Raw genomic sequence first — 14,467 nt, 5'->3', positions numbered from 1 at the left:
CTTAGACTCAAATACCACACAACTTTATTGCAGTGGAGGTCATCCTGAGCCTACGTGCTTCACTGCATCCTGAAAGCCTTGTTCCCATTTAAAATAATATATGGACACTAAGAGGCCCCTCCACACCACCATTTCTGCTTGCATAATCTTGGGCCGTTGTAGCCTATTACTCGTTCTCCCAGTGAGGGGCCCTAGCTGGCTAAGAAACCAAAGGCTGGCAGCAGTTTTGCGACCTAGTAGCTTCCATGGTACACGTGGTCATCCCTCCTGGGGATTCCAAAAAGCAGTGACAGTTGGTACCTGAATCATGGCAGCCAAGTGCAAAAAAGACCGGTCGGTCAGGGAGATGTTGACAAAACCTACTGGAGGCCCCAGAGGTGGAAAGGATGATGATGAGATTGCTGCGGAGGGTGAGAACGCTGAAGGCCCAGTGACAGACGCCTTCCTCGAGGGGCTATTTTCCACATTGCGAAAGGACTTGCAGACATTCAAAAAAGATCTCTCTGCAGACCTGAAAGAAGTGCGCAAAGATTTAGATGAGTTGGACGAGAGGGTGGCAACATTAGAACACAAAGATGACGAGCGGAGCGAAGAAATTGAGTGTATGTAACAAGAAATACAGCGCCTCCAGGCTCACGCGGAGGACTTGAAAAACAGCTCTTGGTGGAACAATATCCGCATACTGGGCGTGCCAACAGGTGCGGAGGGCTCAGACTTTAAATCTTATCTGACGTCCCTGTTCACCTTTATACTACGGGACGCAGCACCTCCGTCCATGCAGCAGGACCCATATGATAGAGTTGGCCTCCCTGCCCAGCGCAAAAACCCCTGCACCCCATGCGGACATCTGAGTCTATGTGGACGATTTTGGTCTGAAAGAGAATATTCTACAAAAGGCACGAGAACTCCATCCTCTATATTTCAAAGACCACGTTACTGTGCTCTACCAAGATCTGCCAGCTATCGCACTCCAGAAAAGGAGGAAAGGAGGGTCTTCCGACCTGTCACAGTTCAGCTACGAAACACCAGAGATCTCCTACTTCTGGGGCCATCCCTTCCGGATAATTTTCCGCTATGAGGATAATCTCCCATCAGATGCGGTCCATGCGGGATGCCTGTGAAGTGCTCGGCATCTCAGAGCCTGATACAGATGGGAACCTAACAAAACCTCACCCACGTGACCCCCCAAGGCGACGTCGTAGACGGTCAACGCAGAAATCCCAGGCCACGCATAAATCGGATCCGCTTGCCATGGCCTTGGAGTGAGAAGCAGTAATAGCTACTCTGACTGGTGACCTGGGGTTGGTGCCCTCTCCCTGAGCTGAGCCCATTGTAAGTCATCTTCCTAAGGTTGGGCAGGGCGGTTGGGAGCGGGGAATGGGAGACTGGAGCACTACATTGAAATCACCCTTCTAAAGGAAGATGATTCTTCCTTGGAGGACAGGCAACATTGGCCTTCCCGGTCCAAAGCGATCACAACTCAATGAACATATCTTGGATTATGATCTATATGAAAGACTTTTTGTATTGTTCTGTTTGGTTTGACTGGTGGGAGGGTTGTTTTCCTTAATCTGTGCTACTTTGCTCTCAGCACTATTCCATATCTCCGACTGAATCTTACTAAGCCTGATTACACAAGAGCTTTTTGAGATGCACCGAGTCCTACCAAGCTTCCCTATCTTGTCCCTATAAGTAATGGATATGAAGGTTCTTATCCTCAGTGTGAGAGGTCTTAACAACCCAACAAAGAGACATAGGCCCTCGTAACGACCCTGGCAGTGGGTGATATAGTGGCGGTAATACCGCCAACAGGTTGGCGGTAATTACCGTCAAATTATGACCATGACGGTGATAACTCCCATAGACAGCCAATGTACCACACCAACCACCAGGGTGGAAACAGCCACCACTGCACTAGCCGCCAACAGCCAGACGGAAGACGAAGTACCGCCCACCATATTTTGACCTTGCAATCCATCACCTTTTCTGGGGTGGTACCAACGCCAGCAAAAGCCTGGTGAAAACAGAGCTCAGAAGTGAAAGGACTCACCATTGGAAACACAGGGAAGAACCACACCACCATGGAACCCGAACTGCAAGTTTTCCCGATGATCTTCTACGTTATGCTCCACTTGGAACACCAACACCAACGCAGACGAAGATGACGACGGTGAGTACAGCCGCCTAGCACACAAGGGAGGGAGGAAACGAGAGTTACACACACCCCACACACCCCACACACCCCACACACCCCACACACACACACACACCATACACACAACCAGCTGCACAAGAAAAACAATTTGTCCCCCCAAAAACGGCAGAATAATGGAAGGACAAAAGGAATTGACTAAAGTGATTGTAATCAGATCAACATCAAAATCAATAATTCGATTTGTCAATGAAACAGAGATGTACACGTACACAAAGGGACACTGCCCAGTCCAATGTTCAAAGGGCCCACATGGCCAGGGGGCACAGTCTAAGGCCCAACTCGAATCCTGACCACATCCGGATAGTACACTGCAGGGGCATCAGTTTGCAAATAGGCTGGCACCTTAGGGGGATGAGGGGTGCACCTCAGCCGGATGCGGGAACAAGCCCACTGGTTCTGGAGGGGGCAACATGCCCATTGCTTTGTCTTTGGGAGTGCAAGACCACAGACTCTCGAGTGGGTGTCTTTCCCACTGGTTCTGGAGGGGGCAGCATGCCACTTGCTTTGTCCTGGGGAGTGCAAGGCCACAGTCTCTGGAGTGGGTGTCTTTCCCACTGGTTCCGGAGGGGTTAACATGCCAGTTGCTTTGTCCTGGGGAGTGCAAGGCCACAGTCTCTGGAGTGGTTGTCTTTCCCACTGGTTCTGGAGGGGGACTACATGGCGTCCGCCGGCAGTGATGACTGCACTGTGGTGGTGGTTGGAGGCGGCTCCTGGGCAGCCCCTACACTCACTGATGGCTGTACATCCACAGCTGGCGGTGGGGGCCGTGACAGCAGGTGGTGGTGGCGGTGTTAGCCTTACAGCTTCCACTGGCGCTAAGTGCCTCGTCTCCTTCTGTTCATGGGTTGGGGATCCCTTACCCTTCCTGGCAGGGGTGGATGGGCTCTTCCCCTCTCTGCCTGGTGGAGCAGGCTCCTTCCCCTTCCTCACAGCTGTTGCAGGCTCCTTCCCCTTCCTCACAGCTGGTGCAGGCTCCTTCCCCTTCCTCACAGCTGGTGCAGGCTCCTTCCCCTTCCTCACAGCTGGTGCAGGCTCCTTCCCCTTCCTCACAGCTGGTGCAGGCTCCTTCCCCTTCCTCACAGCTGGTGCAGGACTCTTCCCTTTCATCCCTGGTGGTGCCTGTTCCTTCCCTTTCAGTGTTGTAGGTCTGGTATCCTTACCACCAAGAGTAGGTGGTGCTACCACTGTCTCCGTGGACTGTTTGGCTGAGGTGCTGGGCTGTGTCCTTGGTACCCTGTCAATACATGCAGGACGGTGGGCGAGCGGTAAGGAAGAGGTCAATTTGGGAAAGGAAAAGCTTTTTAGTGACTTTTGGGTGGGAGGAGGGAGGAGTAATGGGATTGGAGGATGAGGGAGTGTTTGTTGGAGGTGTATGTCTGCTGGATTTGGGTGTAGGTGCATTGGCTGTATGATGATGTGAGGTGGATGACTGTTGGGTGTATGGGTGCTTGTGTTTGTGTCCTGTAGGAGGGGGGACAGACAGTGGAAGAGGACACAGGGGACGTGTGCATGGATGTTGTGGAGGTGTCTGCCAGTGTGGTGTGTGTTCTGCTTGGTGTGGTGATGCTGATAGTGGATGTAGATGTAGTGCATGCAGGTGTGAGTGTGGATGTAAGTGGGAGGGAGGTGGAGGAGGGGGAGACAGTGGAGGCTGTGGATGTTGTGTCTGTAACACAACAGTATGCTGTTTGTGTGAGTGCCTGTGGGATGAAGTGTGGTGCTTGTGTTTGCCCGTGTGTTGCCTTGTGTTCATGGTCGTCTGTGTGCCTGGGATGGGTTGGGGTTGAGGAGAATGGGACTGGGAAGTGAAGGTTGGGTGGGGGACAGTAGAAACAGGGACAATAGCTGCCATCAGAGAGGAGGCCAGAGCCTGAATCGATTTTCTGTTGGGCTTCCAAACCACCATGAATGCCCTCCAGGAATGCATTGCATTGCTGCATCTGGGATGCCAGCCCCTGGATGGCATTCACAATGGTTGACTGCCCTACAAAGATGAATCTCAGGAGGTCAATAGCCTCTTCACTTAGGGCAGCACGGCTCACTGGGGCAGGGCATGAGGTGCCCGAGGCGAAGGAGATTCCCACTGGCCTGGGTGAGTGGGCACGGGCAACTCACTGAGGGGCTACTAGGAGGGCTGTGCTGGTACGGGGTGACGGCTGTACCTGCAGCTGGGGTGGGCACAGAGGTGTCTGCCACCACCAGGGAGCTCCCATCAGAGGAGGTATCAGAGTCTGTTGTCCCCTCCAGTATCCGCCATGGAGCTCCCCTCACCCTCCATCCTACTTGTTCCCTCGGCGTAGGTGGACTCCGCCTCCAGGGTCCTGTGGGATGCAGCGCCCTCTGTCGTCGGTGCCTCTGCTCCTCCACCAGATGATGCTAATGCACACAAGGACATGATGACAAAAGAAGAAAGGGGGGAAGAGAGACAAAGGATACACTGGGTCAGTGACTGCACCAACACCACCGTTGACGTACACAGCACCCTCACACACAGGGAATAGGCCTACGCACAATGCATTGCACTACCAGTGAAATGGCTAGTCACCAAGGCATGTGGAGGAGCACACACCGCCAACTGCAGCACACCTGGGACCCATGCAACCCTGCCTAGAAGTCAATACTAACAAGCTAGGTTACCTGTATTTGCCATGCAACCATTACCCTTCAGAGGACCTACGCTGCTATGTCTGGCCTGGCCTTAGGGGCTCCCACTAACACGCAACCACCACCCAGATACCCCACAAGCCATAGGTTGTAATGATACCCACTGTACTCACTCCCTTGTTGTGATTCCCTCAAGCGCCCATCCAGCTGAGGGTAGACCACCGCCAGTATGCAGGCCATCGGGGGGGGGGGTCTGAGTACGACGGGCAACCCTTCTTTGTTTGGAAGCCATCCCCAGCTGGGCCTTTCGCGGTCTTCTGTGACCAGCGCCTCAGGTCCTCCCACCGTTTCCTATAGTGGGTGCTCTGCCTTCCATAGACCCCCAGGGTCCGCATGTCCTTGGCGATGGCACGCCATAATCCCTTCTTCTGATGGGCGCTGACCTGCAGAGGTGATACATACAGGAGAACCCCATTAAACAAACAGTCCAGCCTGTCACATACATGGCCCGCCATACCCAATCCCATCACCACTGGAACACATAGGCCAGCTCACAACGTGTACACGGCCAGCAGACAATCCCCCCCCACCCATCCTTACACGAAGCCTTCACACACATCTCCGTGCATTCATGCCGCATGCATTGTGCCCACAGTGTACTCGCCTATTGTTCTGAAAGCCCATACAGCAGTCCGCACTGGGGTAGGACCCCATCCACCAGTCGCTGCAACTCCTCCAAAGTGACGGCTGGGGCCCTTTCCCGGGTCACATGGGCCATGGGAGGTTCCAGACACAGGTCACAGCAGCACATGCATTGTAGGTCTTCTCCTGTGGAAGGTCAGGAAACGAGTGAGGCGTAGATCCCCATTGGCCACTGTACCCCATACAGCCCTATATTATTAACCAATGAGGAATTGCACGGTGGTTCACAACCACCTACCGCCACAGCATCAACAGAATTACCTCACTTCCACCTGTCCCTCCACAAAGGACAGGCGGTCGACATTTCAGGTGGGGGGGGGGGTGAACAGGCCTATCGGTAATTGCTGCGTTACAGGAGAAATAGGCACATACTTTTAGATTACACTGTCCCAAAACATGATTGCACAATGTGGACTGCTGTTGTGGTATAGTTCAGATTGTGACAGCCTACTCACTCTTGTGTCTCTTAGATACCTACAGCTGCGGATGAATAGGGGATGGAGACATACCCCCGTGTACAGACCCCTGGTGGACTTAGCTACACAGGAGGACAGGTGCACTATACTCACCTATAGACTGGACAGAGCCACAATCACAGAGCTGTGCCCAGTTGGAGCCTGACCTGATATCAGCTATCCGTCATCCCACTGGGATCCCCCCACTCGTGCAAGTTTTATCAGTGCTCCATTTCCTGGCAACTGGGTCTTTCCAAGTGACAGTCGGCTTGGCAGCAGGAATGTAATAGCCAGTGTTCTCAATTGTGCTGGCAAGAGTCTTGTCTGCCCTGGTAAAACACATGTGCAGCTACATTGCTTCCCCCCAGGTGGAAGATTTGGCCACAGTGAAGGCTGGATTCTATGCAATGGGACATATCTCCAATACTATTGGTGCGATTGATAGGACACATATTGCGTTTGTGTCCCCTGCCAAAATGAACAGGTGTACAGGAATCGTAAAGGTTTCCACTCCATGAATGTGCAGATTGTGTGCCTGGCGTACCAGTACATCTCCCACGTCAATGTTAAATATTCTGGGTCGGTGCATGATGGCTTTATCCTGCAGAATAGCAACATCCCAAATGTGATGGTCCAACTACAGAGGCACAGGGTGTGGCTTATAGGTGAGCCTTGGTCCCCACCCGGTGTATGTTAGTGTATGCCTCTGATGTTAACCTGATCGGATAGTGTGTGGCTAAATGTTGTCCTTCAATACCTGCAGGTGACACTGGCTACCCAAACCTATCGTGGCTGCTGACCCTATGAGGAATACCAGGACAAGGGCTGAAGAACGTTATAATGAGGCACATGGGTGACCAGAAGGATCATTGAGAAGACCTTCAGCCTCCTGAAGGCCAGGTGCCTCCATCTGACAGGTGGATCCCTGTGCTACTCGCCCGAGAAGGTCTTCCAGATAGTAGTGGCATGCTGCATGTTGCACAACCTGGCCCTCAGATGCCATGTACCTTTTCTGCAGGGGGAGGAGACTGGAGATCCCCTTGTGGCAGCAGTGGACCCTGGGGACAGTGAGGATGAGGATGAGGAGGCAGAGGATGAGGATGTGGACAACAGAACATCAGTTATCCGTCAGTACTTCCAATGACACACAGGTGAGACAGTGCAACTTCACATTTCTATGACTATTGGTGTATGCTGTGTGGCTGTGGCATGATGACATTACCCACTTTTTACCTCTACTTACTGTGAACTATGGATTATCATTTTACAGATGTTGGTGGTATGACAACAATGGCCTGATGTAATCACTACTGCCAGCTACATGTCTGTGCTCTCACTATGTACAGTTTGTTTGCAGTGGATGTAGCTGTTTCCATCAATACAAATATTCAATACATGAAATAGTAGTAGTCGAGTTTTTTTCCAAGGGTTTTTATTGTATTACTTAGAAATTGAGGGGAAAGAGCAATGGAATGGGATGATGATGGAGGAAAGTCTAGGGTATTGTTCCAGTCTGTTTGTAGCACAGGTGCAGTGTCCAAGAGGCCATAGGAATTGGAGCAATGGCACTTCAAGGTGACTGAGTGGGACACAAGGGGGACAAACAGGAGAGTCTTATTTCCTGGCGGTGGTCTTGGCAATTGTCTGTGGCTTCTGTCTGGGTCTCAGGGAACGTTTGCTTGGTGGTTCGCCTTCTGCAGTGTGCTGGTGGCCTGTGGGTCCTGTGGCGGGGCCTCCTGCCCACTAGCAGCAGCGGAAGTGGAGGGCTGGTCGATGGACTGGCTAAAGGTAGGGGCCCGCTGGTGTGCTGTTGCCTCCCTCATGATGTTGGCCATGTCTGCCAGCACCCCTGCTATGGAGATCAGGCTGGTGTTAATGGCCTGCAAGTCCTCCCTGATTATGTCCCTCCTGCAGCCGCTTGTTCTCCTGCACGTTGTCTAGGATCTGGCCCAATGTGTCCTGGGAATGTTGGTAGGCTCCCAGGGTCTCAGAGAGTGCCTCCTGGAGAGTCTGTTCCCTCGTCCTGTCCTCCCCCTGGCGCACAGCAGTCCTCCCAGTTTCTCTGTTGGCCTGTGCCCCTGTCCACTGACACCAGGTCCCTGATTGTCTTGGGAGCGAGGTGTGGCCTGGGGTCCCTGTCCAGCTGGGCACACTGCTGATTGACGTGTCCTGGGACAGAGGTTTGGGTACGCTGGGTGGGTGTTGTGGTGTTGGATCCTGATGGGGGAGGCTCTGTGGTGGTCTGTGATCATGCTTGGATGACCGTCTGTCCAGTGGTCCCTGATGGGATGTCCTCCAGATTCAGAAGTCCAGAGTTACTGTCATCACTGGGTGCCTCTTCTGTTGGGGGACTGGATAGTGGTGGCACCTTCTCTCCACTGACATTGGCTGGGGTACCTGTGGGGATGTAAGTGATGTATTATGCTTCAAGTGTATGACATTTGTACATACCTAGCTTCCCTTCTATGGTTGGTGTTGCCCTGCCAGCTTTTGCTTATGTATGATGATGTATTGTGGGATTGTTAGTTTCCCTATGCTGTGCATGCTTTAGTGATGGGTGTCCATGCAGGGCTGGGAGGGGTGTCTATGCATTGGTATAGCATGCAGGGCTTGGCATTGGGGTTAGTGAGATGTGGAGGTGCAGTGTGTGGGTTGGAGTGGAGTGATGGGAGTGAGGTTGTGGGGGTGGGATGGCATGCAGGTATGGAAGGTGACAAGTAGTAAATGTTGACTCACCAGTGTCCAGTCCTCCGGCTACTCCAGCGAGTCCCTCAGGATGCAGGATTGCCAAGACTTGCTCCTCCCATGATGTGAGCTGTGGGGGAAGTGGTGGGGGTCCACCGCCAATCCTCTATATGGTGAGCTAGTGCCTTGATGCTATGGAACCCTCATAGGTCATTCCACCTCTTCCTGATGTCATCCTTTGTTCTTGGGTGCTGTTCCACGGCGTTCACCCTGTCCACGATTTTCCGCCATAGCTCCATCTTCCGGGCAATGGAAATATGCTGTACCTGTGCTCCAAACAGCTGTGGCTCTACCCTGACAATGTCCTTCACCATGACCCTTAATTTCTCCTCAGTAAAACGAGGGTGCCTTTGTTGTGCCATGGGTGTTGTGTGATGTGTGTTGGTGAGGGTGTGTTGGGTAATGTGGTGGGGTGTGTGATGTAGAGTGCGTGAGGGTGTCTGGTTGTCTCTGTCCTCTTCTTCTCAGTCTCCTGGTGGCAATTGGTTTTAGCAAAGGGTTGTGGGTAATGTGGGTGTGTGTTTTATAGTGCAGTGGGTGTGGTGTGTGAGTGTCAGGTGTGTGTTTTTGGTAGTTAAGTATTTTGGTGGCTATTTTGAGCGCAGCGGTGTGTATTGCCAATGGTTTAGTGCAGTTGAATGTCTGCCGTGGTGATTCGTGCGTCATAATGTTGTGGGCATTTTTTTTTTGGTGTAACGGTATAGGTTTTGGTACCGCCGCTTTATCACTGTTCTTTGGGCTGGCGGAATTGTGTATGTGGCTATATTTTATCGGATTGGTGGGTGTGTGTGTTTCATAATATGGTGGACGGTTATCCGCCACCGAGGCTGTATGTTGCCAGCCGTCAGCGTGGCGGTAAGTGGAATTTACCGCCAATGTCATAATGAGGGCCTAACTGTCTTACTGGAACAATTGGAGGCCGACATGTGCCTCCTTCAGGAGACCCATCTATTACAGAAGGACGTTCATTGAATGAGGTCAAGAAGATTCCCTAGACTGCTCTGGTTGTCCGGCCCTTCCAAAAAAGTGGAGGTAGCAATACTTTTCTCACAAAGGTTTAATTGAGGTACTCACATGACTTTACATGCGATTAAGGGTCACCTACTCACCATACGCATCCGGCTTGAAATGTTTCAGTTGACCTTAGTGAATGTCTACGCCCCTAATGAACACCAAGATACTTTCCTACTCTCAGCCCTCGCACCGGTACTACAGATGCCAGATGCAGCTATCTAAGTGAGTGAGGACATAAAGCTAGTCATTGATTCGATGTTAGACAGGTCAGTCCAATATTTTCGTCAGACCAGGACCCTCTCTGCGTAGGGTCACCAATGGCTAGAAATCTGTGGACTGCTAGACGAATGGCAGAGCCTCTATCCCGCAACCATTGACTATACTTATTACTCGCCCGCACATAAAACCTATGCGTACATCGACCACTTTCTTGCCACGCCATCCCTTGGAGGCTTGATAACAGGTGCGTTTGAGCCACGAACTCTGTCTGATCATACCCCTCTACTCTTGACGCTCAAACTCCCCGTGAGTCGTGCAAAGGTTCCTCCCTGGAGATTGCAGGATAACCTCTTGTGCACTCAAGCCAATGTTTATAACCTTAAGAAAGTGCTGGTGTCATACTTACAAGTCAATGACACAGGAATTACCTCGCTAGCTACAGTTTGGGAAGCCCTGAAACTGGTAATCAGAGGGGAGCTGATCGCTCTAGTGACTGATCACAATTGCAGCCGAAAAGAGAGGCCTTACAGCAAGAGGTGGTGGTGGTAGAAACTTTTTACACAAGTAAACAGGTGCCCAGAAAACATGGAGGGACTAAGAAAAGGCACAACTCCACCACAAAAGATTAGACCAGGCTACGGCAGAGTATGCAGTGCTGCGTCTCAAACACAAATTCTATTTGAGCGGCAACCACAGTGGGCGTTTGCTTGCACATCGGCTGCACTCACGCAGGAGAGGTCAGAAACATCCACTCTGGACCCTGAGCCATGGCGGTGACAGCGACCAAAATTGCACAAGCATTCAGAACCTTCTAATGCACTCTGTATGCATCATGAGACACCTTAAATGGGGACGCCACGAAATACCTGGGGGATACTACTCTCACCTCACTCCCTGACCGAGTCTTCCACTCTGGAGAGCCCAATCCAAATAGATGATGTCATCTCTGACATCAGCCACCTGAAATCATTAAAGGCCCCGGGCCTTGATGGCTTTACACCGCTATTCTACAGAACCTTTTGTCAAGAACTGGCCCGCTTATCTCTTGGGTCTGCAACTCTTCCGTTGACACATGCTATATCCCTGATTCCATGAGGGAGGCTACCATCTCTTTGATACCAAAGCGGGGCAAAGACCCCACCCAGTGTGCATCTTATCTCCCAATTACTTTGCTGAACGTAGACACAAAGCTTTTCGCTAGTATACTAGCTGCACGCCTCAACCCTCTGACTGATCCCGTTCAGGCAGGTTTCATTCCAACCTGCTAGGCGAGCGACAATACCAAGCGCTGATTACACTTAATTGACAAAATGCATTGGTCTAAGCAGGAGGCGCTTTTGTTGTACATAGATGCCGAAAAGGCGTTCGATCGTGTGCCCTACCTGTTTGGCACCCTTCAACTGTTAAACCTAGGACCCCGCCTCTGTAAATGGATTGAGAGCATCTATCATGCCCCGATAGCGTTCGTCAAAGTTATTAGAACGCTGTCATCTCCCTTCTCGATACAGAGGAACGATACTGGGATATCCACTGCCCCCGCTCCTCTTCGCAGTCTATATGGTGCCACTAGCACAGCACCTGAGAGACAATCCCAACATCCATGGCATTCCATTTGGGGATAACAAACACTTGGTTAGTCTATACGCAGACAACGTCATTCTCTCTGTTACTGATCCCTTGGGATCTCACCCGCACTAGTTGCAGAGCTGAATGTGTTCAGCGGTGTGCAGGTTTGAAAGCTAACGCCCAGAAATCCCAGATACATAACTTGACGATTCTCCCCTCCCTCCCCTCCCAGCTCTCAAAATGTCCCTATAGTCTATGTACCCGTTTAGTGGACATCGGACTCGCTACCTTACTTGGGCATCGTCTTGGCACGCACTACGCATAAGTAAGTGATTGGAATACGAGGTTGGAGTAGTTAACAGACATTCAGGGACCTCGCCACGTGAGGATGTCTTCAATTGTCATGGATGGGTAGTATAGCAGCAGTCAAGATGACTATACTTCCCCGCCTCCTATTTATCTTTCAGACACTCAAACTAACCCCCACCAACAGTTTTGAAAGGGCTGCAAACGTCTATTAACAAATGTACCTGGGATGGCAAGACTCCATGCCTTCATAAGATGGAGTTATATTGCCCCAAAACACAGGGTGGGCTTGCGGCCCTCCAAATTCCACGGTTCTACCAAGTGGCCCAACTGCAATATATAGTTGAGTGGCATCGCTAGATGTCGGAGAAACACTGGACCATCATGGACCAGTCAGTCGCTGGCTCCCACATCTGGAAGAAGGTATGGTTGCCGAAGCGACATAGAGCCACGGGCCTTTACTCTTCACCTATCACTGGTGTAACTTTGCGAGTCTGGGATGCAGTGGTGACAAGGGCGAATCTCACTTCACTCCCTTCGCCTATGACTAATTGTGGCTAACCCCGATTTTCCCCCAGGATTGCAATCTGAAACATTTAAACAGTGGCGCGAAGCTGGTTGTAAACGCTTAGGCTCCCTCTTTGATGCAAATGGTGTCCTCCCCTTCGACCAACTCAAATTAGAATATTTCCTCTCAGACATTGACTATGTACAGTATCTTCAAGTGCATCATTGGGCGCAGAAGATGACAATCAGGAAGGGGGTGGGCAAACACTGCTTCCAATTGAAAAGTGGTTCATCCTCAAAACGGACGAATGTCATCTAGTCTCTGACCTATATTTGTTACTAGGGGACAACCTACCTATACCCAAGACCAAGGGATAAGTGCGATGGGAGACAGAACTTGGTAGATCACCATCTGATAAAGATTGCGGTGACATATATCATAGAGTACACCACACATCTCATTCCATAGCAGGCACTGAAATGGCTTACAAGATTGCCTCCTACTGGTAACTTGCAGCATCGAAACTCCAGAAATGGGCCTCTCAGAGATCCTCTAAGTGCTGGAGGGGATGCGGCAACACCGGTTCCCTAATTAATTTACTATGGCATTGCTCAAAGCTCTCCTGCTTCTGGGATCAGGTCCTTGACAACATTGATATAGCATGTGAGACCTCTATACCTCGGTTCCCTGCTTACACCATGCTAGGGCTCCCTAACACTCTGACATACTCTTTACGGTCGCACAAGATACGGTTGATGGCCTTAGCCCTTAACGCTGCTCATCAAGTCATCACACTGGGGCACTGCTCTTGTCCCTGACCATACTAGGTGGTTACACCAACTCTGGTTGGTTTTGGGTATGAAAAAACTCTCTTTAGCTATGCATGCGGACCCCACCAGATACACTGACACATGGGCCCCACTTATTACACTGCTATCCTTGGAATTCCGAGAATTGGCCTGTCCGGCCTATCCTAAGGTCCTATATTTACTGCGGGATACCACACAGTCTCAACCGGCAGTTGGGACTCAGAGTTGAATACTATGTAGGCTCAGGCTAACAAACTCACACTGCTCAATAGGCAGATCGGCAGAGGAAGGGAAGGCAGGGTTGTTGGAGAGTTTTTTTTTTTTTTTTTTTTTCTTTTATTCTTGTTGGATCAATGATTTCGAACAATGCCTCCTCAACGCTGCTGGACCCTGGGTTGGCATGTGGCTGTGCAATAGGCTCGCCCCTGATTCCATATTTTCTTACAGCTGACCCACTGGGTTTTAGGCGTAATGCTGTGTATCATCTCATGAGGATGCTACGCATTTCCAATGATCCCTAAATAAATAAAAAGAACTGTTCAAAACAACCTAGTGGGAGTGTCAGACATTTGCTGTAAATATTTAAAATTAATAATTTGCAGGTTGCAATTTGGTGTGAGCATCCCCATCAGTGTGCTACAGAAACCTCCTCAACAGTCCTCCAATGTCAAGGGCATTGTTCTGAGCTAGCAATCCATCCCCTTGGGCCGCGGTGTATAACCGCATAACTAGGTCCCTGCGCGTGCAACTAGTGAGCAGAGTTTGGAGCGCTACAAGCGGGGGGTTCTACTGGCAACGAGAGATCTAGCGCCCTCAAGGCAGTCCTGAGGTGACAGAATGTGAATATCAGTAGCAGTGTAAGTCATTGCATGTATGATTGGTCTTCTACAAATGTTTGCTTATCCCATTTTTTTATGCTTCTAGACAAAATGTATGTGTACAATTTACTGAAAAACTGCAGCCCAAACATGAAGGTCTACCTCAAAGAAGATATCCCAGACCGATACCACTACAAGCACAACAGCCGCATTCAACCCATCATTTTGGTAGCCGACGAGGGATGGTCAATAACCCACAATGCAGCACCTCTCATCAGTAAGTGGCCTTGTTTATTGGGTTCCTCCTGTTACCACAGGTGTGTCAACAGTTATTTGCTATGAAGTTCGGTTTGCTGAATACTTATTTTGTAAGCTGACAGTGTGGCATTTAACTTGCCAAATTAGAATCAACATTTTGTTGGCTGCTGGTTTCAAAGGGTAATGCCAACTCTGAGTACTGAACAGGGGAAAGGATACCACTGTTTAACACTTTCCTGTAATTGTCC

At 50.7% G+C, this 14,467-nt stretch overlaps 1 protein-coding gene across 2 annotated transcripts in view; it reads left to right on the top strand.

Annotated features, from left to right (window-relative positions):
- ENPP4 (ectonucleotide pyrophosphatase/phosphodiesterase 4) overlaps positions 1 to 14,467 on the top strand; it is a 137,462-nt gene that overhangs the window by 107,173 nt on the left and 15,822 nt on the right. For both annotated transcript variants that reach the window (XM_069236095.1, XM_069236096.1), the window contains exon 3: positions 14,068 to 14,238. In XM_069236095.1, coding sequence (XP_069092196.1) covers positions 14,068 to 14,238 — 171 coding nt within the window. The remainder of the gene's footprint in view (positions 1 to 14,067; positions 14,239 to 14,467) is intronic.

Source organism: Pleurodeles waltl, chromosome 5 (assembly GCF_031143425.1).
Source record: "Pleurodeles waltl isolate 20211129_DDA chromosome 5, aPleWal1.hap1.20221129, whole genome shotgun sequence".
NCBI lineage: Eukaryota > Metazoa > Chordata > Amphibia > Caudata > Salamandridae > Pleurodeles > Pleurodeles waltl.
This window is presented reverse-complemented; position numbering and strand designations above follow the sequence as displayed.